The sequence below is a fragment of the Scyliorhinus canicula genome, chromosome 6 (genome assembly GCF_902713615.1).
Source record: "Scyliorhinus canicula chromosome 6, sScyCan1.1, whole genome shotgun sequence".
Taxonomy (NCBI): domain Eukaryota; kingdom Metazoa; phylum Chordata; class Chondrichthyes; order Carcharhiniformes; family Scyliorhinidae; genus Scyliorhinus; species Scyliorhinus canicula.
In genome coordinates, this window is record NC_052151.1 from 123,503,210 (window position 1) to 123,527,110 (window position 23,901).

General features: G+C 48.4%; 1 protein-coding gene across 2 annotated transcripts in view; it reads right to left on the bottom strand.

Annotated features, from left to right (window-relative positions):
- The window catches only part of gareml (GRB2 associated, regulator of MAPK1-like), a 273,854-nt gene that overhangs the window by 25,943 nt on the left and 224,010 nt on the right, over window positions 1-23,901 (bottom strand). The window contains exon 4 of one of the 2 annotated variants that reach the window (XM_038800060.1): window positions 15,967-17,178. In XM_038800060.1, the coding sequence (XP_038655988.1) occupies window positions 15,967-17,178 (1,212 nt within the window). The remainder of the gene's footprint in view (window positions 1-15,966; window positions 17,179-23,901) is intronic. The other variant, XM_038800059.1, reaches the window with a different exon arrangement.

Here is a 23,901-nt window from a genome sequence, read left to right on the forward strand (position 1 = left end):
TTGCCATGCTTTAGTTATCCTGACCTGTGGTGCATAACTATGTTGCTCTGGATGGGGTTGGAAAGGTACAGGCTCGACAAGGGTGCAGATTTTTGAAGGCCCTGAGGGTATCGTTTTTCATGTGTCAGTTGGGCTAGGCTAGGCCCGGTGCTGTTATCCTGTTACCCCTAGGGACTCGGGGATGTCCCGCTCAGAGCGTATGGGTAGGGGCTGCCTGGAGGTCTGTGTTTTCTTATCTTTCTTGTGCACAGGGACCCTGGGATTGATCGAGTTCTGTGTCTTGGTGAATACAGTATCCTGTTGTTGGGAGGGTGGGGGGGGGGGGGGGGGGGGGGGGAGTCGGTGTGTGTCATCATGTTTTCCTCTTCACTGATGGGTGTTGTCATCTGGTGGGATAGCTCATGGAGGTCTGATTTTTTTCTCTCTCTTCTTTTCCACCTTGGGAGGTTCTGCAGGCTTGACCCTAGTCTGAACATATTTTGGTATTGTTGCCGATACTCTTTTCATCTCCTTTCTTTATAATTGTGGTTCTGCCCTGGATCTATTTTTGGGAAGTTTAGTTGTGTTATGCAGTATTAATGTAACTCACTTGGGTTTCTGTGTATTTTCCTTTGCAAGGATGGGCGTTGCAAATCTGTTCCTGGCTCCTTCATGGATGGTCTGGAATCCAGAAAGTGATAACGGTGTTGGGTCATTGGTATTTTCGAAAATGAAATGAAAATCGCTTATTGTCACGAGTAAGCTTCAATGAAGTTGAAGAGCCTGTCCGGGGAGGCTGGTACGGGAATCGAACTGTGCTGCTGGCCTGCTTGGTCTGCTTTAAAAGCCAGTGATTTAGCCCAGTGAGCTAAACCAGCCCCTGGAGCTGAGGTAGATGTATGTTGGTGCGAACCCGATGTGGCATGGGAAGTTTATCCTGATCTCCCGTGTCTTGCGGTATCTGCTTCGGATAACACAGGCTGCTACTTGATGCAGTCTTAACTAAAGGATGCCCCAGACTCTGAAATGAGTTCAACGTGTTGATTGAACTATTATCACAGTTCTCAAATGAGTTAGACTCTCTGCTTATCTAATTGCAGTAACTCAGTCTAACTGGACCAGCTTGCTCTAAGCTACGTGCTGGGGTGTGATGCTGCTGATCAACACTGTCTAACTCTCTAGATGCCTCATCCCTTTTATAGTGTCTATGTCATGCCCCCTGGTGGTGATGCCACCTCTAAGTGTCCTGACTGCCCATTGGTTGTGTACTATTCTGAGTGTTCATTGGTTGCATGTTTGCATATCATGACATCTCCCCCTTTTTTGTTCAGATGCACATACATGTGAATATGTCTGTCAAATGTGACTGACTGAGGAATACAGAACAGAACAAACAAAACAAATGCTCATAAGTCCAGTCGCTGAGGCTTGCGTCGGATGCTCGTCGGCCACCGAGAGGTGGTGGAGGGGATGACGGTATCTTCACAGGCGAGTGGGATGCACGACTGGTGGCCTCGTGGTTTGAGGTAACTGGAGGTGGCAATTCGACATGGTGGGGAAAGTGGTTGTGGGCAAGCAACGTTTCGCAGTGCCCTTCGATCCCTTCGCACTATGGAGCCATCAGCCATACTAATGACATAGGATCAAATGACAACAGCCGGAGCAGACCACCCACCATCCAGTATCTTGAGCCTGACTGTGTCAGCCGGGGATAGCACGTCCAGATCGGTGGCATGTGCGTCATAGCCCTGCTTCTGGCTGTCGCGAAGCTGCTGCATCTTCTGCAGCACCGAGAGGTGATCAAGATTGTGGACGTGTATGGCTGGAAGCATCGTCCGCAGGTCCCTGTTCATCAGCAGTTGAGCTGGCGACATGCCAGTGGACAAGGGAGTCGGCCGGTACGCAAGTAGTGCAAGGTGTATGTCGGAAGCGGAGTCTGAGGCCTTGCGGATGAGCTGCTTAACGTTGTGCACCCCTTTTTCAACTTTGCCATTGGACTGCGGATAGTGCAGACTGGAGGTGACATGCCTGAAATTGTAGCTCTTGGCAAACGTGGACCATTCTCAAGTGTGGAAGCACAGGGCCATTGTCGCTCATGATGGTGTTTAGGATGCTATGCCGTGAGAATGTCTCTTTACACCTTTGATGACGGTCCGTGAGGTGAGGTCTGGCAGCTTCAGCACCTCAAGATAGTTCAAAAAGTAATCGATGATTAAGGTATAGTCGCGACCATTCACGTGAAATAGGTAAATGCCAACCTTGGACCACGGAGAGGTCTCTAGGTCATGTGGTTGGAGCATCTCCTTGCTCTGCGCTGGTTGGAACCTCTGACAGGTTTCGCAGTTCAGGACCATGTCCGTGATGTCCTGGTTGATGCCGGGCCAGGAGACAGCTTGCCGGGCCTTGCGTCTGCACTTTTTGACGCCCAGGTGTCCCTCATGACTCTGCCGCAGCACCATGTTCTGGAGACGTAGGGGGATGACTATCCTGTCCAGCTTGAGCAGGATGACGTCGATCAGCGTCAGGTCATCCTTGACATTGTAGAATTGAGGGCATTGCCCTTTCTGCCAGCCATTGCTGAGGTTGTGGATGATTCTTTGGCCGTCTTTTCTCGGATGAGGACGATCTTCTCATCTGTTGCCGGGAGAGTGCTTGCACACAGTTGTACCTGCAATTCAATGTGCTGGTTCACTGGGTGAGTTGACGGAGTGGGACAATGCATCGGCAGTGATCAGCTCCGTGCCAGGCATGTACACCAAATTGAAATCATACCTCCGGAGTTTGAGCAGAATTCTCTGCAAACGAGGCGTCATGTCGTTCAGGTCCTTTTGGATGATGTGGACCAGAGGCCAATGATCCGTCTCAACAGTAAATGTTGGCAAGCCGTGGATATAATCCTGAAATTTGAGGATGCCGGTGAGAAGACCTAAACACTCCTTCTCAATCTGCGTATATCTGGTCTCAGTGGGTCTCATTGCCTGTGACAGGTATGCTACTGGTACCCAGGATGATGTGTCGTCTCTTTGAACCAACACCTCCCCAATACCATCCTGACTCCCATCTGTGGATATCTTGGTCTCTCGGTCTGGGTCAAAGAATGCAAGGACGGGTGCAGTGGTGAGCTTGGCTTTCAGCTCCAGCCACTCTGTCTGTTGCTCCGCCTTCCACTCAAGGGCGTTGATTTTTTTCACCAGGTTGCGTTGGGCCATGGTGTGTGGCCAAATTCGGGATGAACTTGCCAAGGAAATTGACCATTCCCAGGAAGCGCAATACTGCCTTCTTGTCCTCAGGGACTTTCATTGCCTCGATGGCTTTAATTTTATCTGTTCGGGGCACACCGTGTCGCGAAATTTGATCGCCCAGCAACTTCAGCGTGGCTGTCCCAAAACAGCATTTGGACCTGTTTAGCTTGAGGCCATGTTCATGTATGAGTCGGAAAACTTTCTTGAGTCGCGACACATGTTCCTCTGGGGTTATGGACCAGATTATGGTATCATCAATGTAAACACGAACCCGTTCTATTCCCTCCATCATCTGTTCCATGATGCGATGGAAAATCTCTGATGCCAAGATGATGCCAAATGGCATTCGGTTGTAGCAGAACCTGCCAACACACGTTGAAGGTGCAGAGCCTTCTGTTGGATTCTTCAAGTTGGATTTGCCAAAATCCTCGGGATGCATCCAATTTTGTGAAGAAGCACGCGTGTGCCATCTCACTCGTGATTTCTTCCCTCTTCGGGATGGGGTAATGTTCCCGCCGAATGTTTTTGTTTCGATCCTTGGGGTCAATGCAGATCCGTAGGTCCCCTGAAGGCATCAAGCTGACCCAGTCGGTTGGTTCAGTGACCTTGGAGATGCCTTTTTGTTGTAGACTCGTGAGCTCTGCCTTCAGGTGCCCTCTCAGTGGAACAGGGACTTGTCTTGGTGCCTGTACCACTGGCTTGGCATCAGGCCGCAGTAGAATCCTGTACTCGTACAGCAGCATGCCCATCCCGCTAAATACATCTGGGTACTGGGTAAGGATGTCGCCTATGCTGGCCTGAAGATCCGAATGGGACGGCATCATGGTGTAGACCCTTTGAATGAGGTTCAGTTGCTTGCAGGCCTGCGCACCTAGCAGGGCCGCCCTGTCTGGTTTAATCTGCAGGTGTCTGTTGGCTGGACACCTGCAGATGGCAGGACCCCAGTGCCTTGATTGCGTTTCCATTGTAGTCCAGGAGTTTGCAGGCAGCTGGAAGGATTGTGGGGGGCTTCCTGATTCTCTTGAAGTCCACCTGCGAAATCAGTTTGAACTGGATGGGGCAGTGGTTGACCTTCATCACTGCATGCCGTTCGTCCTCAGAATCGAATTGGTTGGACTTGCAATGTGTCCGGTGTGGCGTATTCGCACTTCATAATAATGCCCACTCAGTAAGTGCTGTCCAGGTGTTCATCATCTGGATCCGTCGCACTCCCGGGATCAATCATGCATTTGCATTCGGTGTTGCACACTTCTGATGCGCCGCTGTCGGAATTGGGAGTGCTGGCTCCTGACTGGTGGTGCAGATCTGCACAGGGCTGCATAGTGGTTTGGTTTCCCACAGTTTAAACAGCGTTTGCCTCTTGCAGAGCAGTTTTATTTTAAAATGGGCGATGCCGCAGTTCGCACACATCATGACGCTCAGTGCGTCGTTGCACATGCGCGGTGCGGTTCTCTGATGTCTGCACCTGCGCAGTGCGGTTTTCAGCCACTTCGTGTTCCTGATCGCATTGCGAATGCGTCGGTCTCCGGGAAGAATTCACGAAATGGCCGCCTTCGTCAATGTGGAGGTGCAGCATCCGGGAGAACACTCTCTGCCTCATGAGAGGCTTGTTTTTCACTTTCTGCCGTTTTGTACTGTGAATAGCGATTTGAGCTCTACAGGGGCTGTTGCTGGCCTCGATGATGCATTCCCGAAGCAGTCGATGGGCTTCGGACCTGATGAGGGTCCTGTCCTGGGCGCTGTACTGTCTGCTCCTGGTGGCGACGGATTTGCAATCCGGGGTTAGGTTTGCAAATAGGGAAGGTGGGTCGACCATTAGGGTCGCAAAGCTGCACACAGTAAGGGGTGGTAGGGGCCTGCCGAATTTCATTGTTAGGCTCTGGAGGTTGCACTGGAGGTCCAGGCCGAGTAGCAAGGCAGCACAGAGGTTGGGGAGGACGTAGAGGCGGAAGCCGCTTAACTCCACGACTTGGACAGTGACAGTGCAACACCCCCAGATCCCCACGGAGTGGGACCCGGAGGCCAGGGAGATTCTCTGGTTAGTGGCGTGTACCGCAAGGGAGCAGCGCCTTACCGTATCGGGGTGAATGAAGCTCTTGGTGCTCCCGGAGTCCAGCAGGCAGGAGATCTCGTGCCCATCGACCTTCACTTTGGTTGAAGCAGTTGCAAGATTGTGTGGACGGGACTCGTCAATGGTGACCGAGGCGAGATGCGACTGGTCATCGGCGGTTGCAGGCGACGAGCGGCTGGGTGAGGTGCCCGGAGGGCATGGGTCCTGGGTCAGGTAAGATGGCGGCGCCCACTGGTCGCATGTGTCGTGGGGAAAACAAGATGGCGGCACCCATTGGTCCTGGGGGGAACAAGATGACGGTGCCCACGGGCCGCATGCGTTGCGAGTCGAGCAAGATGGCGGCGCCCATGTGCCGCACGTGGTCCGAGGAGGGGAAGATGGTGGCGTCCACTGGCCGCACGTGGTCCGAGGAGGGGAAGATGGCCGCGCCCACTGGCTGCACTTGGGAGGTGTCGGAACAATAGCGGCGACTGAGCGGGCCTGGCACACTGCAGCGAAGTGTCCCTTCTTGCCACAGAACTTGCAGAGGGCGCTCCAGGCCAGGCAGCGCTGTCGGGGGTGTTTGGACTGCCCACAGAAGTAACATTTCGGTCCCCTGGTGTTGGTTGGTTGCCACGCGGCACAGGCGTGGGGTTGGCTGAGGGGGTCCAAGATGGGGCGGCCGTCTGCGGAGTCCACGATGAGGGGGTAGGCCGCGCGGTCGGGGGCGTAGGCCTGGATGTTGCGTGAAGCACCCGTAAGTGGGAGCGCTAACTTTTTGGTTTCTGCGAGGTCGAGCGTGGCCCCTTCCAAGAGGCGCTGGTGGAGTAATCGGACCCTATGTCCGTAGCAAATGTGTCTCTCATGAGCAAGTTCGTGTGTTCCGTGGCCGTGACGGCCTGACAGTAACAGTCTCTAACTAGGGGAACCAGGGTACGCCGGAAATCTTCCACTGACTCACCAGGAAGTTGACGACGCGTGGAGAGGAGGTGCCTGGCGTAGAGCATGTTAGTCCACTGAGCGTAGTTTTTCTTCAGTAGCACCATGGCTTCTGCGTAGGTCGGCGCGTCCTGGATAAGTGGAAAGACGTTGGAGCTCAGTCCCGTGTAAAGGATCTGGATCTTCTGTGCTTCTGGGATTGGGTCTGGCACAGACCCGATGTACGCTTCGAAACAGGCTGGCCAATGTTCAAAGTCCCTTTTGGCGTTGTCTGCCTGAGGATGCCGCTGCAGGCGATCCGGCTTGATGTGGAGGTCCATCTTCTGAAAATTTAGTGTAATAAATTGATGCACGATCAATTACACAAAGACGAGAGTTGGATGCAATCAAGGCTTTAATACACTAAGATGTGTGGCCTCCTACAGCAGCTGGCAAAATGGTTGCTGTACAGGGAGCACACATATTTATACACTGCCTACTTGGCGGAGCCAGCAGGCAGGGAACTACCCCCCGTACCTGTAGTACAGGGCCTTACCATAAAGTACCTACATTGACATCCTCTATATACAATATATACATCAGTGGTGACTACCACATTTGGTACTTCGTTTTGACCTGCCCTTCAGAAAAGTGAAAGGGGTTGAAGATCTCTATCGCATGGTCACCCACAGTGGTGAGTAGAAGAGCTATCTTCCGCGCATCGGTCGCGCCATTGAGGTCGGATGCTTCCACATTTAGTTGAAATTTCTTCTTGAATGATCGCCAGTTGCACTAAGATTGCCTGTGGTCCGAAGCTGATGAGGAGCCTGAATCTTGTCCATTGTGCCTGTATCCAGTAGCTGGTTGTTACGGATCTTGCCGAGTTGAACTAAATAGATTGAACAGTCACTCCTGGTATCATGTTGTGTTATGCTGCTTCAGATAACACAGGCTGCTACTTGATGCAGTCTTAACTAAAGGATGCTCCAGACTCTGAAATGTGTTCAATGTGTTTCTTGAACTATTAACACAGTTCTCAAATGAGTTTGACTCTCCGGTAACCTAACTGTGGTAACTCAGTCTAACTGTACCAGCTTGCTCTAAGCCATATGCTGGGGTGTGATGCTGCTGATCAACCCTGTCTAAGTCTCTAGATGTCTGTCTGTGGAAAGAGGCCGGGTGTGAGTGCCTCATCCCTTTTATAGTGTTTATGGCATGCCTTATGTCATGCCCCCTTGTGGTGATGCCACCTCTGAGTGTCCTGACTGCCCACTGGTTGTGTCCTATTCTGAGTGTTCATTGGTTGCATGTTTGTATATCATGACACCGGGATGATTGTGTGGCTGTGTGGCGTGAGAGGGTGTGCGCCATTTTGTCAAGTTGTCATGTTTTCATGATCTTATCCTGTTTCTCCCTTGGTCTCTGGTTGGACGATATGGGTTTCAAGTTCTGTTTAATGATGGTATTAAACCAGTTGATGTCATTCTCCTGTTCCATGCTGTGCTCATGTATGTTAAGCCATTTTGGTTTTCTCCCCTCCCTTGCTTTTGTATTATGTTGTACCTTTGTTGCGTTATTTTATAACATGTAAAATCTCAATAAACGTATTTAAACTGCTGAAGGTTGTTAATTGATGGGAGAGGCCCCTTGACAGAGGCACCATTTGTCAGCCATTTCCTGATTGCAGACGTCCAGCTTACCAGGTGGAGAATTGTTTCTTTGTTTTCTTGCAGTGGCTTTGTTTGTTGGTTCATCTGATTGAGAAATTCTGGATTTGGTTCATGAAAGTTGATAACTTGTGAATATGTCATACAAAACCCCAGGGTTAGTAATGCTTCAGTGATACATCAATCAGTCTGCAATTATTTGAAGATCTGAAAATTTTTCTGTATTTACTTCAGAAATCTCAATTGATTTTCTCAATTGATTTTCTTATCAAATCAATATCCAACTGCTCTTAAGATTACTGATGTTGATAACACAATTAAATGGGTTTCTGGTTCTGGCATGGAACTACACAGAGAATGCTCCATTGGAGTGTGTCAATACATGATGACAGTGCATGCTGGTCGTCATCCTGTTAGAGACCAACAAAATTTCAAAGCATCTTTTGAGAATATCATCAAAAGGGCTAGTGTGTGGTCGATCCAGCTCATATTTCTTTAATCTCGGTTTCAGATTTAGGGCCAGGTAGTTGATCATTTTATTCCAGGCAGTCAAAATGCATGAATAAATATTCTAAGTAAGCTTGATGGATGACTCAGCAATTGAGCAATCCCAGCAGAAGGCTAGCAATTCTTGCTCCATTATCTCTGTCATCACTGACCTACATTCACTCCCAGTCTGGCAATGCTCCGATTTAAAAATTCTTATCTTCAAATCCCTTCATGGTTTTGTTCTTCACTATCTCTGTAACCTCCTCCAGCCCTATGACCCGCTATCCTGCAATTCTGGCCCCTTGAGCATCTCCAATTTTAATAATTCCTTCATTTTTCTTCCCCAAAATATACTTTATTCATAACATTTATAAAAGAACATTATGAGCATGATTCTCTGGAAAGATTTCAAAGTGTGCGAGAACTGACGCGAGCTTCCTATGCTCGGCCCAGTGACACGCCGATCTAAACCACAGCGTGTCTTAACCCGTATATGGTGGACAAATGACTATGAGACTCAGTTTATAAAACAGAACAATATTTATTCACGTACACACAATCACACACTCTCAATCATAGGTTACACCATACACCCCTATACACTATATAGTGTATAGAAGGATTGACCTCCAGTGTCGCAAGAAGGTCAATGGCCTACACAGAGCAGCACGGGTGAGTTGGCACCAATGCCCCACTCTACCCACAAGACATTTCCGCCCCACGCGAGCAACCACCTTCAAGGAACGGGCCCTGGAGGTGACTGGGGTGTCTGAAGACAGAGAGGACACAAACGCGGAGGTCGACGGACGCCACAGAGGTGAGGATCCACTGGGCCCCACCTGGAGGACCTGTTACAGGTGAGTTGCTATTACCATACTGACTGACCCATCCCTCTCACTGACCACATATCCATTCTCCCACAGGTCCTCTGGCCGACGGCTCATCCCGGGTGGCCCCCTCCCCTGCCTCCTGGGATAACACCGTGGAGGAGAGCTCCGAGGATGCCACAATCGAGGTGTCACAGCTTTCATCCCCACCCTCCACCACTGCAGAGACATACACCTCGGTGGGATAGGCATCTGGGGCACAATCTGGTGAGCACCACACATTTGCTGATATACATAGGGTGGAGGCAGGAACCCCCAGTCAGAGTTCTGCTGGATCCCAAGTCCCCGCTGGGTCCCAGCCAGATGCTGAGCCACTGGAATAGGGTTACCCGGAGCTGATGGTGATGTTTGGGAGCAGCTGGGACATTCAGAGTGAGATGTCAGTGACACTCTGGTAGGTCCGAAGCCGATTGGAGGAGTCCCAGAGGCTGGGCGCAGATGTTGCCGGCAATACGTAGCACCGTGGCCTCGGCAGTCTGTGGGGGTTATGGGTGGTTGGTAGGGCAAACAGGTAGGGACTAGAGTTGCCCCTGGAATGGGTACACAAGATCCAGGGATTGGCATGGTGGTGCCACGTGCAGTTTCCCCCTTAGCGCCTGCCCCCCTACATAATGGGGGCCCACCCCTACAGAGGGTGCCCACCCCCTTCAGGCGAGGGTCCCTCCCCCCCGCTGAGCACTGGGGTGGCAAACCCAGCTCTTTGCCTGCGGGCAAAGATGGCTACTCACCGCCTTGGCTCCCTATAGAATCCCTTCCGCCAGGTTCACGATTTTCAAAAGGAGTACTAATCTGCGTTTGCTGGGGAGTCCGCTGAACGACGGGAGGCTGTTGGATATGGGATGGCTCCTGTTAATTGTCTGGAAATTGGGCTTAAGTGGTGATAATTGGTTTCTCGCCATGCTACGGCAAGATCCCGATTTTGCCTACGGGACTGCGCCGGTTCCATTGCAAACTGTTTGGTGCCTGGCGCGGTTCCCGTTTTTGGCCTCTGCCGCTATTCACCGGCCTCGTTGCGCACGTGCATAAGCGCAACGAGGCCTGACAAATAGACCCTACATGTCTGTTCAAATTTGACATTAGATCAAATCTAAAAGAAATCAGTTTCTTTCAATACAGTACATGACATCTTGAGATGCCTCACTACACTTACAATTAGTTAATATTTCCAATATTTATTTAATGTCAAGCATACAGCCTGAGGAGTTTTACACAGTTTCCAGCCTCTTGGTATACTGTAGCGGGAGGCCCTTAGATAGTTGCCATTCCCCATTGCCTTTTCCCATTGAATCTTTGTACCAGCTGCCCCTAAGTTTAGTGCATCTCTAGTGTAGTTTTGGACCAGCGAATGTGCCACTCTGCAATATTTGGTCATCGAAGCTCTTCACACTGGAAGACCAACAAACTTTGGTCAGTCCAAAGAGCATGTTTCATCAAGTTGATGATCCTCCACCAGCCTCCATGTTTGCCTTTTGTGTGTCCCTGGGAGCAGCTCATAGAGCAGAGTCCTGCACTACTGAGGTGACTGGGATGACCCTTGACAAAAAACACTTCATCCAATATGATCACTCCTGCACCGTAAGCTCTGGAATTTCCTCCCCAAACCTCCCTCTCTTCTTTTAATATGTTCACTTAAACTTATCCCTTGAGCCATCCTAATGTCCCTTGATGTAGAGTCAAATTTTATTTGCTAATACTCCTGTGAAGCACCTTGAGACATTTTTGGCTCGATCTACTGGCCAAGTGGCGCCGGGCGCGTAAATGAGTGGGTTGGTTAGATAGCGAGAGAGGCTGAAATCAGGAACCACGCCGCACCGCAATCGGTTTCCAATCTATCTTGCCTGCTCCCTTTGGCAAATCCAATCCCGGCAGCGTGGTGAAAAACCAATGGCTGCTGTGGGAATCCTATGCACATCAGGTGGAGGCAGGAATGTCCAAGAGAACACTTTGGAAGAGAGCTCTGAGGGTGCCACCATCAGGGCATCTCAGCTGCCATCCCACCCTCCACCAGCATATAGAGACACACTTTGGTGGGCGAAGGTAGTGGACAGGTTTCTGGGGCACATTCTGGTGAGTACCACACAGTAGCAAATGCACATCAGGTGGGGGAAGGAACATTCAGGGGAAACAGCAGTCAGAGATCTGCTAGATTCCAGAACCTAGCTGCGTCCCAGTCAGATGCTGAGCCGCTGGACCAGGTATACCTGGAGCTGATGCAGTCAACAGAGTGCGGCCACGAGATTCAGAGGGGGATGTCAGTGACACTCCTGAGGGTCCATAACTGATTGGAAGAGTCCCCTAGTTTCTGAACAACATTCCGTTGGTGATGGTTAGTGCCCTTCTGTTTCAGTTGGTCCATGCCAGTTTCTTGATAAAGGTTTCTTGATAAAGGTTTTCCCATTGCACAGCCAATAAATATGATTCCTGACACTTTGGCCAGTGCCAAACATATCCGGACCCATCAAGGCATTGGAATCTTTACTTCACTGTACCAATCATATACTGTATATTCTGTACATATATATATATTTTTAAAAATATATATATATATATATATATATATTGCTACTACCGTTGTCAGACAAGTTCAGATAAGTCTGTTTTTATTAGATGAAGTTCTAAGGTTAATGGAGAGAAGAGAATTATTCTGGTTTAGCACACTGTGCTACATAGCTGGCTTTTAAAGCAGACCAAGCAGGCCAGGAGCATGGTTCAATTCCCGAAACAGCCTCCCCGAACAGGTGCTGGAATGTGGCGACTAGGGGCTTTTCACAGTAACTTCATTGAAGCCTACTTGTGACAATAAGCGATAAAAAAAAATCTTGTATTTCTAACACATGCCTATTATTTCCTCCTCATCCCTTACTCCTTCCGTGGGCAGCACGGTAGCATGGTGGTTAGCATCAATGCTTCACAGCTCCAGGGTCCCAGGTTCGATTCCGGGCTGGGTCACTGTCTGTGCGGAGTCTGCACGTCCTCCCCGTGTGTGCGTGGGTTTCCTCCGGGTGCTCCGGTTTCCTCCCACAGTCCAAAGATGTGCGGGTTAGGTGGATTGGCCAGGCTAAATTGCCCGTAGTGTCCTAAAAAATAAGGTTAATGGGGGTTGTTGGGTTACTGGTATAGGGTGGATACGTGGGCTTGAGTGGGGTGATCATTGCTCGGCACAACATCGAGGGCCGAAGGGCCTGTTCTGTGCTGTACTGTTCTAATTCTTCCAAGTAACAGAAATAGACGGAATCCCATGGAGATACCTATTATGTGAAACAATAGAGCAGGAGTAACAATGAATAACCCCAAAGCCAACCTTCTTAAAAAAAGTTGAGTAGAAGGGAAAGCGGGTTTAAAAAATGAACCCACAATTAAAGAAATTAAATCTGTATTATTATGAATTGTTAGATGTACCTCTAAATTATCTTTTCTGTGAAGTTGCAGTTTGGGTAATTGTTAATGCCAAATTTATACTGAGTGAGTTTAGTATGTGGCACTGTACTAGTGTCTTGGCTGTAAAAAGACATAACAGTGTAATTTTCCTATCATTATTACACTGCCATATGATTGGCAATTTTAGGTAGTAATCAAAAGAAAGAAGTTGCATTTAAATAGCATCTTTCATGACTTCTGGACGTTTCAAAACATTTTAATAATAACTATCTTTATTGTCACAAGTAGGCTTACATTAACACTGCAATGAAGTTACTGTGAAAATCCCCTCGTCGCCACATTCCGGCGCCTGTTCGGGTACACAGAGGGAGAATTCAGAATGTCCAAATTACCTAAAAGCACATCTTTCGGGACTTGTGGGAGGAAACCGGAGCACCCGGAGAAACCCACGCACACACGGAGAGAATGTGCACACTCTGCACAGATAGTGACCCAAGCTGGGAATCGAACCTGTGACCCTGGCGCTGTGAAGCCATGATGCAAACCATTATTTTACCATGCAGCCAGTGAAGTATTCTGGAAGTGTAGTCACTGCTGAAAACTTCTGCACCCATCTCCAGTGTTAGTGAAAATTTAAATGATGCGCATTAAACATTACGGATCATGAATTCTGTTCCCTGACCATTATATGCCATGAACACAGAGTATAATCGATATGAAAATCAACATTGGCCTTTGTTTTGAATTTGCATCTTTTCTTTCATGAATGAACTAGAAATGGTAGTTTCATAATCATCATTTCAGATGGCAGCTTTCAATTCCAGATTTATTAATTGAATTTAAATTCCACTAGTGTCGTGGTGGGATTTGAACCCCAGAGGATGAGACTGGTTATCTGGATTAATAATCAAGTGATATTGCCAAATTGCCATTGTCTGCCCTGTCCCAGGGCTATGATCCTGAAACTGTGCTGTCAGTTTCATATTGCTTTATACTGCCCCAGTTCCCTTTGTTAGTTCAGTAACATATTACAATAATTATTCATACTTCCCTCCATAGCTTTGCCCTTTAATAGGGGGTCAAGCCAAAGGAGTAATTAGAAATTTCAAATTAAACAGATGTGGAGCATTAGTGTCAATGATGTCAAATAGAGCATCATCATCCAGCTAGATTGACAGGGTACCATAGTTGCTTCACAGTGCCAGAGTCCCAGGTTCGATTCCCGCTTGGGCCACTGTCTGTACGGAGTCGGTGTGGGTTTCCTCCGAGTGCTCCGGTTTCCTCCCACAAGTCCTGAAAGACATGCTGTTAGGTGAATTGGACATTCTGGATTCTCCCTCAGTGAACCTGAACAGGCGCCGGAGTGTGTCGACTAGGAGATTTTCACAGCAACTTCATTGCGGTGTTAACGTAAGCCTACTTGTGACAATAATAATAAAGATTATACAAGATTATAGATGCAATTCCAAAGCTTGTTCCTAAGTTGTTACAAAAGGTCCTCTATCAATTGTAAGCTTTTGGGATTTAATGGTTGCTCTTCTTCAGTTTCAAATTTATCAACCTGATAAAATTCCCACTCAAAAATAAAGACAGTTATCGATATGTGAACAGACGTAATTGTCAATGTTACTGATAGCATGCAGAATATTTGATCAGGTCTCTGCTCCAAGCAATATTTATATATTGTGACTGTTGGTAAAGACGGTAGTATCAGATTTCAGATACCCTCCATAAATTACTTATTGTTTTTGGCATAATATGAACTCCTGCTAAAAAAAACATTCACAATTCTGCTAATAAAACTTACCTTGGTGCAAGACGGTCCTGTAATTGTCCAAGGATCTGAACATATGTATGAATAATTGTTATGAACTTCTATGGGCTGCAGGGTGCAGTTGCTGGAGAATGTGTGTGTGTGATAGGGTTGTTTGGGGATGGACAGATCTTGGTTACGATGACCACCTCCTCCCCCATTCCCTTTCCTGGACACACAGCCTGCAACAGTCATGCCTAAGGTTAATTGTTTTGAATAAGTACTTGAGCAAGATACAGGAAGATGACCAGTACCTGTGAATACAATTCCCAGCATGACTCAAGTTCCTTTAAAGGATTATTTTGAAAATGCAGTCGGTACATATATTGTGATATTTTTATATGTTAATTTCATCGCCAATAAGATATGGAGAGAATGGTTTACTCCAAATGGAATGAGGATTCAGTTGCAGGATTCATTTACACATGTTAAGAGGTAGTCTTATTTTGCCAAAAGTAATATTCTGATTGGTAGGTTCATCAAATACTGTAAGTTTGTTCACAGACTGAAATAACATGTTTTTCACTTTGTGCTACACTCACAAGTTGAAAAAAACACAGCAAAGTATTTTCCAGTAAGACACTTTTAACAATTTTATAGCATTGAAAGTGGAACATTTCAGACAACTTGAATGTAGATAATCGTAAAGTTACCAAAGATATATGCAATAGTGATTGCCAAAATTTAAACAAGGTAAAAAATGTTTACCCATCAAATTGATTAATTCTAGTCAGCAGTTTTAAAAACATAAATGGGTTAAATTGGACTGTATAATATCTGTAATAAATTTTTATTAATCATTACAAATCATTACAAAATTCTCTGTTCAATATTTTAAATGGGTTCATAATGGACGGACCCTCTTCTTATAAATGCATTTGTTACTCATGGCATAATTTTAATCTACACTGCAAAAGATTCTCTGTTCATGTGCCACTGTTCATAAATTGCTGTCAAAAGTGTTGTTGGTGTTTTGATAAAACAGCCTAATTTTTTGATTAATTCTAAAAATTCTAAAGTCTGCCCTATAAATGAATTCAGAAATTCAAATGACTGACACTTATCAGAAATGAAACCTGTTGATACGAACTCAACAACTGGACTGTAATTTGCTGATGGGTTGTAAGCAGGAACAGCGGAAGTTTCAAGTGTCAGGAGTAACTATCTGGGAAATAATTTTAGCCCGAGCACCTTCTTAGAGGGACAAGTGGTGCCTTGACACATGAGATTGAGCAATAAGAGGATCTTTTTGGTCTGTTAATTATAATTGATATAAAATCCCTTGCAGACCACAGGCTTGTAATCCAGATACATATGCCCAGAATGCAAAGCTCCACGTTAAGAGGATGAGTTCATAAAGTCTACACCCTCAATCTCCACTTGGTGCTTCCTGCATGGTTTATGCTGGGAATTTTATATTTGAGAATTGCTGGTATGAACCCATCCTTTATTATCCTTTAATACAGTGCATTGGAGCATTAATATACAATGCACAAACCCATAATTCTGTCCCTTGCAGTTAAAACATTAAAAAATAACTTACACTTGATCCATTTGCTATGATACTCACAGCTTCTGATTTTGGAGGTACGGGAGGTGGGCTTGGCATTCTGGATTCTCCCATTTGTAAAACAGCCAAATGTGTCGAAAGAACAGGATCCTCAATTGGGGATGCAGTAGAATGAGAGTAGAAAGAGATCAAACTCTGCTGTGGTTTGTTTTCACTATCTGGCACCATGCCACAGGGATCCTTCGAATTATCTGGAATTTGATTGGTCCATAGCTCCTCATAAGGAATCTCAGGCTGCTCCTGAGTCCTAAAATAATTGTCTGTCCAATCAGGGGTCACGTACTCTCTGTCCACATCAACGTCCGGCGGAGTCAATAATTCATGCAGCGTGATCTGCTGCTCCCCAATAGAATCCCTACATCTCTGAAAAGTAACCTCCCCATTGCTATGCAACACAGCACCACTGAAAGCACACATGGACAGCCTTTGAAATGATTGGGTTAGTTCATCTCGGGCATAATTCAGCGAATTGGTTGTATACCCTTGCAAGCAAACCCTGATTCTTCTTGGACTAGTGCAGTCATCAGTAAAGTCCGTTTTGACCTCTCGGACTGCCTTTGAGTACTCATCAGCATTAAAATGCTCCTGGCTAAACAACGTTATCTCCTGAACAAACTTCTCATACAGAGGGTTGCCTCGTATTAACCCTTCAGGGAGAACAAACCTGGGCATGTCTGCGAGCAGCAGCAAGTGCAACGGGATAATGCCATCCTTACGAATGATGCAGCACAAGACTACAGTCTTTGATATAATGCTGACAAGTTTATAGCGATGTCCTTCACGAATGCAATGAAGGTCATAGGAGTTGCGGGGTGGACGAGAAGGAACGGTGACATTAACCGGTAACCGGACCTTTTCTATAATACTGCGGATGGTGTGCTCTCCTTCCTGCATCTGTATCTCAAGGGGGCTGCGAGTGCTGAACTTTCCTCGGCACTGGAAGGGAAGGCTCAGGCTCTCGTTGGTCCTGTGGTTCATGCAGATAAGGCACGGCATCTTGCCTTTGATCTGTTTGCTTAGCGTGCTTGTCTTGCCCAGTTTTCGCAGTATTGTGTTGAAGCGGGATTTTTCTTTTACCGTCTTGGCACAGAGGATCTCAGCCTGGCCCATCAGTGTCAGCTCATCACCAGCATGCAGCGTGAAATTATAAACCTCACTATCTTCACTGAATTCACCAGAGACCACCTGAAAGAAATGGAACAAATTCAGAACTGTTCAAATAGGCTGGATTAATACAGCAATAACTTCTCACAATAGCCTACAATTCCTAATCATTGGGTGACTCAGTAATAGGGAATAAAAAATCCTGACATTGCCACAACAATGGGCCTCAACCAATGGCAGTGGTGGGTTTGCCTTGGAGTGATCCCTGCATTTACTGGATCAAATGAGACTCTGATACAGTCTGAAGATAGGGGGTAGACCATTTAGGACAGAGATGAGGAGAAATTCCTTCACCCAGAGAGTACCTGTGGAATTCGTTACCACAAGAGTAGTTAAGGCCAAACCATTGTGGGAGCAGTTATCCGGTAGCAAACGGGAACTGCCACAAGCTTCCCGGTGCTCTGCCCAGCGAGGCCAGCAACGCTATTCAATGTTAATTGGTTCACTTAACGAGGCCTCATGGGCTTATCGACGCAAGTGAAGGCTCGCCAGCTGATCCGCCAGGACCGCGCTCACGAGCCTCCCGTTAACAAGGTCGAGCAGCACTTAAGCTGCACTTGCTCGGCCAACCCCAGCCAGCTCGCAACAATCGCAACAAGGAAACCAGCCCCAAGATTCAGGGATGCAGATCTGGGCAGCCTCCTAGACACAGTGGAGGCCAGGAGGGATGTCCATTTCCTCCGAGGGTCCCGGAGGGGCAGCCATAGGGCAGCCAGTGCTGCCTGGGACGAGGTGGTGATGGCTGTGAGCGCCCGGAGTGTGACCAAAAGGACTGGTCTGCAGTGCCGGAAAAAGTCAACGGCCTATACTGGGCATCACGAATGAGTAGATACCACTCTCCTCCTCCACACCCACCCCCCCCCCCCCCCCCCCAACCACCCGCCCGCCCCCCCCCCCGAGACCATTCCGCCCCCACGGGAGCATCCACCGCCAACTTTCCATGGCGACCCCCACCTTCCTTCCACCCCCCATCCCTTCAACACATCCTTCACACACCCCTGCTCCCCCTCCCACATATGGCTAATGATGCCCTCTCTCAACCTCTTCAGGATAAGCTGTCACACAATCGCTGGGAGGGGGCCTAGACTGGCAGTGGTGTGCCACTTTCGAGGAGCGTGCCCTGGAGGTGACTGGGGTGGCCTAGGACAGAGCGGTCACCAATGTGGAGGCTGGCGGATGCTGCAGAGGTGAGGAACTACTGGGCTGCAGCCAAAGGGCCTGTCAAACGTGAGTTGTTATTGCTTTACTGACTGACCCATCCCTCTCACTGACCACATGTCCATTCTCCCACAGGTCCTCCAGCGCTGGCTCATCCCGGGTGACCCCCTCTCCAGCCTTTGAGGAGAACATTTTGGAGAGCTCCGAGGAAGATACGATTGAGGCATCACAGCTATCATCTTCACCCTCCAGCTGTGCAGATACACGCACCTCGGTGGGAAAGGTTAGTGGTCAGGCTTCTGGGCCGCAATCTGGTGAGCATCACACTGAAGCAGGAACCCCTAGTCGGAAGTCTGCTGGACCACAGCCTGATGCTGAGCCTGTGGAAGAGGTTCCCCCAGAGCTGATGGAGACATTAGGAAGAGGCTGGGACATTCAGAGGGAGATGTCAGCGACACTCCAGCATGTCCTTAGCCGCTTGGAAGAGTCCCAGAGGCTACGGGCACAGGAGATGTCACCAGCAATGTGTGGCAGTATGGCCAACACTGCTAGGGTGGCGATAGCAGTGTATAGTCTGGTGCACAACGGTTGGCACCATTAATGAAGGTATCCAAGGCATCGCGCAGTCAGTGCTGGCCATGGCGGAGGGTCTAGCAGAATGTCCGACTCACTGGGAAACATGACCCAGAACCAGGCTGACCTTGATGATGTTCTGCAGTACATGTCCCGCTCACAAATGGGAATGGGGGAGGTGCTGCGGAGCTTGTCCCAGTCGCGGGTAGGATTGCCGAGGCGCTGCGGAGCATGGCCCAGTCACTGAGGAGCATCGCCGAGGACGCGACACCATGATGCAGGCATTAGGGAGCCGCCAGGGCTGGTAGAGCCAGATGATGCAGGGGCAGCTGCCCCTTCATCCCAAGGTGAACCCCAGGGCCCTATGGGCACCAAGCAGGGGGCATTGGGTGGAAATTCGGACCTGTCCCATGGAGTGGCGACGGAGGCCACCAGCTCCCCTGAGTTCTACCTCTCTGACGAAATCGCGTCTCACAGCCAGCTCATGGGATAAGGTGGCACAGCTGTGCATGTGCCGCTGACAAGGGAGCCGGGGTCCACTGGCCCTCAGAGGTCGCCCACCAGAGGCGTTGAGGGCCACTGGATGAAGTAAGCAGCTGGCTGCCTCCAGCTCTGATGTGCATCCTGCGACATACCTAGACCTAGTGGGAGAGCTAGGAGGGCCAGGCACATCGAGGATTATGGAGGGCACCAGGGGAGGGGGAATGGAGTGGGGATGTAAGTAGAGGGTGAGGGGGGATTGGGGGGTAGGGATTCTACCATTGGGAGAGTGGGAAATTGTTACACACAATTTTGTGCACAACCATTCTGGTGCCTTTGTCACTTTCTTCTACAATGAGGGCCGACCTCTGAACCCTTGGCCCATCTCTCCAGGCATCTCTCCCTCCCCATGGCACTTACCCACTCTCCGACTGGGGCCCTCTCCGCAAAGCTATGTCTCATCCCTTGGGTGTTAGCACGTTGGCTGCTGTGTGGTGTTGCCTCCCACAATGTTCAAGCACAATGTGCAGGCATCAAGCTACATGGCCTGCCCACCCACGGAAATCCACGTGGGTTGTGTGAAGGGCTCACTTAACCACGATTGGCAATTCCCTATTAGCGATAGCCTTAATGATGGAGCGTGCTCAGGGGATAAATGGTTTACTCCCGTTTCTATACTCAGAGGAGAGTCAGAGGCTCAAGGAAGGAGATCAAAGACCTCCAAAGGATCTCAGAGCAGAGTGTGGAAAAAGTGATTGGATTGCTGCAACAAGTAACACAAGGAGACTTTTTTGGTTGGGGTTGAGGGAGGGGGGGGGGGGGTGAGGGGGGAGGGGGAAGCATGTGGCACTGGCTGAGAATAGATCAGTGCATTTCAGCAGGAAGGAACAGCAAGTGGCAACTGGAGCAACAGTACCTGGGCTCATGACAGAGTAGTGACAGGGAGAGGCCAAAATGTTACATTGGAAGCGGAGTGAGGAGAAGTGTTAACTATAATAAACTGGTTTTTGTACAGTTATTGTTAAAGTATACATTTAAAAATGTCAAATTTTGAAGAAATGTAAAGCACTTTTCTTGTGAACCAGGAAGTCCATTGTGGCTGAGAGACAAAGCAGAACAGAGGAAGTGCTCTGGCCTAATGTCCTAATGGCCAGAGCAGGTGAAAACCAAGCTTTTAAAAGAAAACATCCACTCATTACAAAATTGTCCCCCTTGTGTACATACATCACCTGGCAAACTGTCCAATACTGAAACCCATTTGTACAGCATCACTTAAAGGAGTAAGACTTATTGTCATAGTAAAAAGACAGCACGGCTGCTTTCAGTAGATTTTGAAATGGAATGTTAATTTTAACACACTAGGGTCTCACGCACACCATACATTAAAATAATGTTCTTGTATCTACACTTCTCTTGGTGCAGCATGCCAGATTACTCAGGAGTTTGAATCCAGACATCAGAAACAGGCCCGAGACTCAGCATTAATTCAACCTTGAAATGACAGATTCTGATTTCAAGCAGTAATTGAAGGTTCAAAATAAGCATAAGCAGGAAAAATAAAATATTCACGATTGCCAATTCGATAGCCTTAACGATTGAGCGTGCTCAGGGGATAAATGGTTTATCCCTGTTTCTATACTCAGAGGAGAGTCAGAGGCCCAAGGAAGGAGATGAAAAACAAAACTGAAAATCACCTCTTGGGTCAGAATGTGGGAAATGTCTGATTCACTGGAAGTGGAAGGAGGCTCCACATTAAGGCCCCTGCCATTTAGAGTGCTTTGGCACAGGAGGAGGCCATCCTGTCCATTTTGCCTCTGACTGCTGTTTGAAAGAGTTACCAATTAGCTCCCCTAGGTCGTTCTACAAAGCTGAGCATTTTCTTCTTCTTCAAATATCTGTGCAATTGCTTATTGAAAATTACTGAACCTATTTTCACCACTTTCCAGGTAGTGCATACCATCAAAACAAATCACTGCTCAAATGTTTTTTGCTCATATCACCACTGTTTTTTTTATGACGTTAAACTGTGCTCTCTGGTCACTGATTCTTCCACCAATTGAAACTGTTTCTCCTTATTTACTCTAACAAAACCCTTCTTGATTTGAATATCTCTGCCAAAGCGCCTCTTGATCTCCTCTGCTCAAAGAACAAAAGTCTCAGTTCCTCTAGCCCGGCCACATAACTGAAGTCTTTCCGGCAAGATCATTCTAGTGAATCCGCTCTGCACACCGTCCAAGTCCTTGACATCCTTCCTAAGGTGTGATGTGGAGAATTGGGCACAGTGCTCCAGCTCCTTCTTCTTGCCAAAAGGAATCAATTCCCCAGCGATGTGATTGAAAATGAGTTAAGACAGCGCAATGTAAAATCCTCAGATATGAACAGGAGGGTCAATGGAAAATCAAGTGGTCCCAGGGGACAGTCATGCTTGAAGAAAGAAGAGGTTTGAGAATTGGCACTATGGTGTGATCACCAACTGCAGCTCCCTGTGCTAGGCTCAGGATCAGTGAATTTACCTTTGGGTTTAAACCTAGATAAAGAAGACTTTGTTGAAGTCCACGGGACGTGGTAAGCTGCTGGCTACCTCCACTTTCTGATGTGCACCTTGGGGTCACACCTAGACATGGTAGAGCTAGGAGGGCAAAGTACATCCAGGATCATGAGGGCACTGGGGGAGGGGGTGGGGAGTAGGTAGGGGCTGACAGAGAGGTAGCACCATTGGGAGGGTGGGGAATTGTAAAACACAATAAACACACTTGCGCACCACTAGTATGATGCCTCTGTCACTTTTCTCCGCAACGCAAGCTGACCTTGGAACTCTTGGCCCACCTCTCAAGGCATCCACCGCCCTCCCGTGACACTCCCCCAGCCTTCAGCCATGGACATGCTCCCGGAGCTGTGTTCCATCCCCTGGGTATTCGGATGTTGCCTGCTGCATGTGTGGTGATGCCTCCTGCATTGTTCAAGCACAGTGCCCGTGCATCAAAGTGTGATTGGGATGCTAGGCAATGACTCCCACATGCTACATGGCCCACCCACCCACGGGGATTCACGTGGGTTGTGTGAAGTGCTCACTTAATCAAGATTGCCAATTCCCTATTTGCAATAGCAGTCATCTGCACGGTCAGAGGCCGTGGCAGTCTGTGGGGGTTATGGGTGGTTGTTGGGCAGGCAGGCAGATGCAAGGGCTTCCCCAAGAATGGGTACACACAATCCAGGGGTTGGCATGGTGGTGCCACATGTGGTTTCCCCCCACCACCCTCCCATGGCAGAGGGTCCCCCATCCCCCCAGCGAGCACTGGCGTAGCAAGTCCAGTGCCCCCGGGCTTTTTGCTTGTGAGCAAAGATGGCTCCCCACAGAAGCCCTTCAGCCAGGTTCATGTTTTTCAAAGGAGTACTAATCGGCACCAGCGTGACCACTTGCTGGGGAGGCTGCTGAATGACGGGATGCCGTTTGATATGGGGTGTCTCTGGGTAATCGTATGGAAATTGGCCTTAAGTGGTGATAATTGGTTTCTCGCCATGCTACGGCGAGATCCCGATTTAGCCTACGGGAGCGGGACGGTTGCATCACAAACTGTTTGGTACCTGGCGCGGTTCTTGGTTTCGAGCTCTCCCGCTATTCACCCCCTCGTTTCACTTGAGTGAGAGCGTAACGAATCTGGAGAATCATGTCCTAAGTTTCTTTCTTCCAGCCTTAGGCATGGTAAACACACTGTTGAGAGAGCTGAATAGTTAATTAGCTAATTGGTATAATCTTGTTTCTCTCGCTGCATTTTAGTTTACTATGATTACATGGTTCTTTAGTGCATCGAAGAGAAACGAGTGCAGCTTTGGAACTGAGTTAATACCTGGGAGGTGAGTGGGGAATTTGGTCAGGAGGGTGAGCAGAAGTTCCTTTCCTTCTGATTTTTTGACTTTTTTCACCCCATAGGAACTGGTTCTTCCTCTACTACAGGGAAGGGAGCTAACTACTGAGTGGTTAAGGTCTGTTCCAGTCCTAAGGTTTAAAATAGTATACAAACGAGCAGTAAAGTTAATAAACTGTATAAAAAAGGAAAATAAGTAAATAGTATAATGAAGTAATTAATTAAGGATGGTAGGAAAGGGGACGTGTCAAGGCTGAAGCATGTGGGAGCTCCTGGCTGCCGGTGTGATACAGGATAAATAGATCTGCGGCCTGAGGAGCTTTGGCTCAGTGTCACTGAGCTAGAGGCTGAGCTGTAGATGCTGCGACTCATCAGAGAGGGAGAAAGTTACCTGGATGCTTCGTACCAGCAGGCAGTAACACATTTTGAATAGGGTCTTCTGGTCAGTGGTCAGGGACAGGAGAAAGTGACTGCAAGTGTGACACGTTAGGGGACCATAGGGCAGGGGTGCAGGAGCCTCAGTCTTTGCATTTGTCCAACATGTTTATGTTTCTCTCAGACCAGAGACCAGAGCAGCGTGGCACAGAAGTCATTCAAGTGGGGAGAACAAAACGGAAACTATTGGTAACAGGGGACAGTATAGTGATGGGGGGGGTTGACACTATTC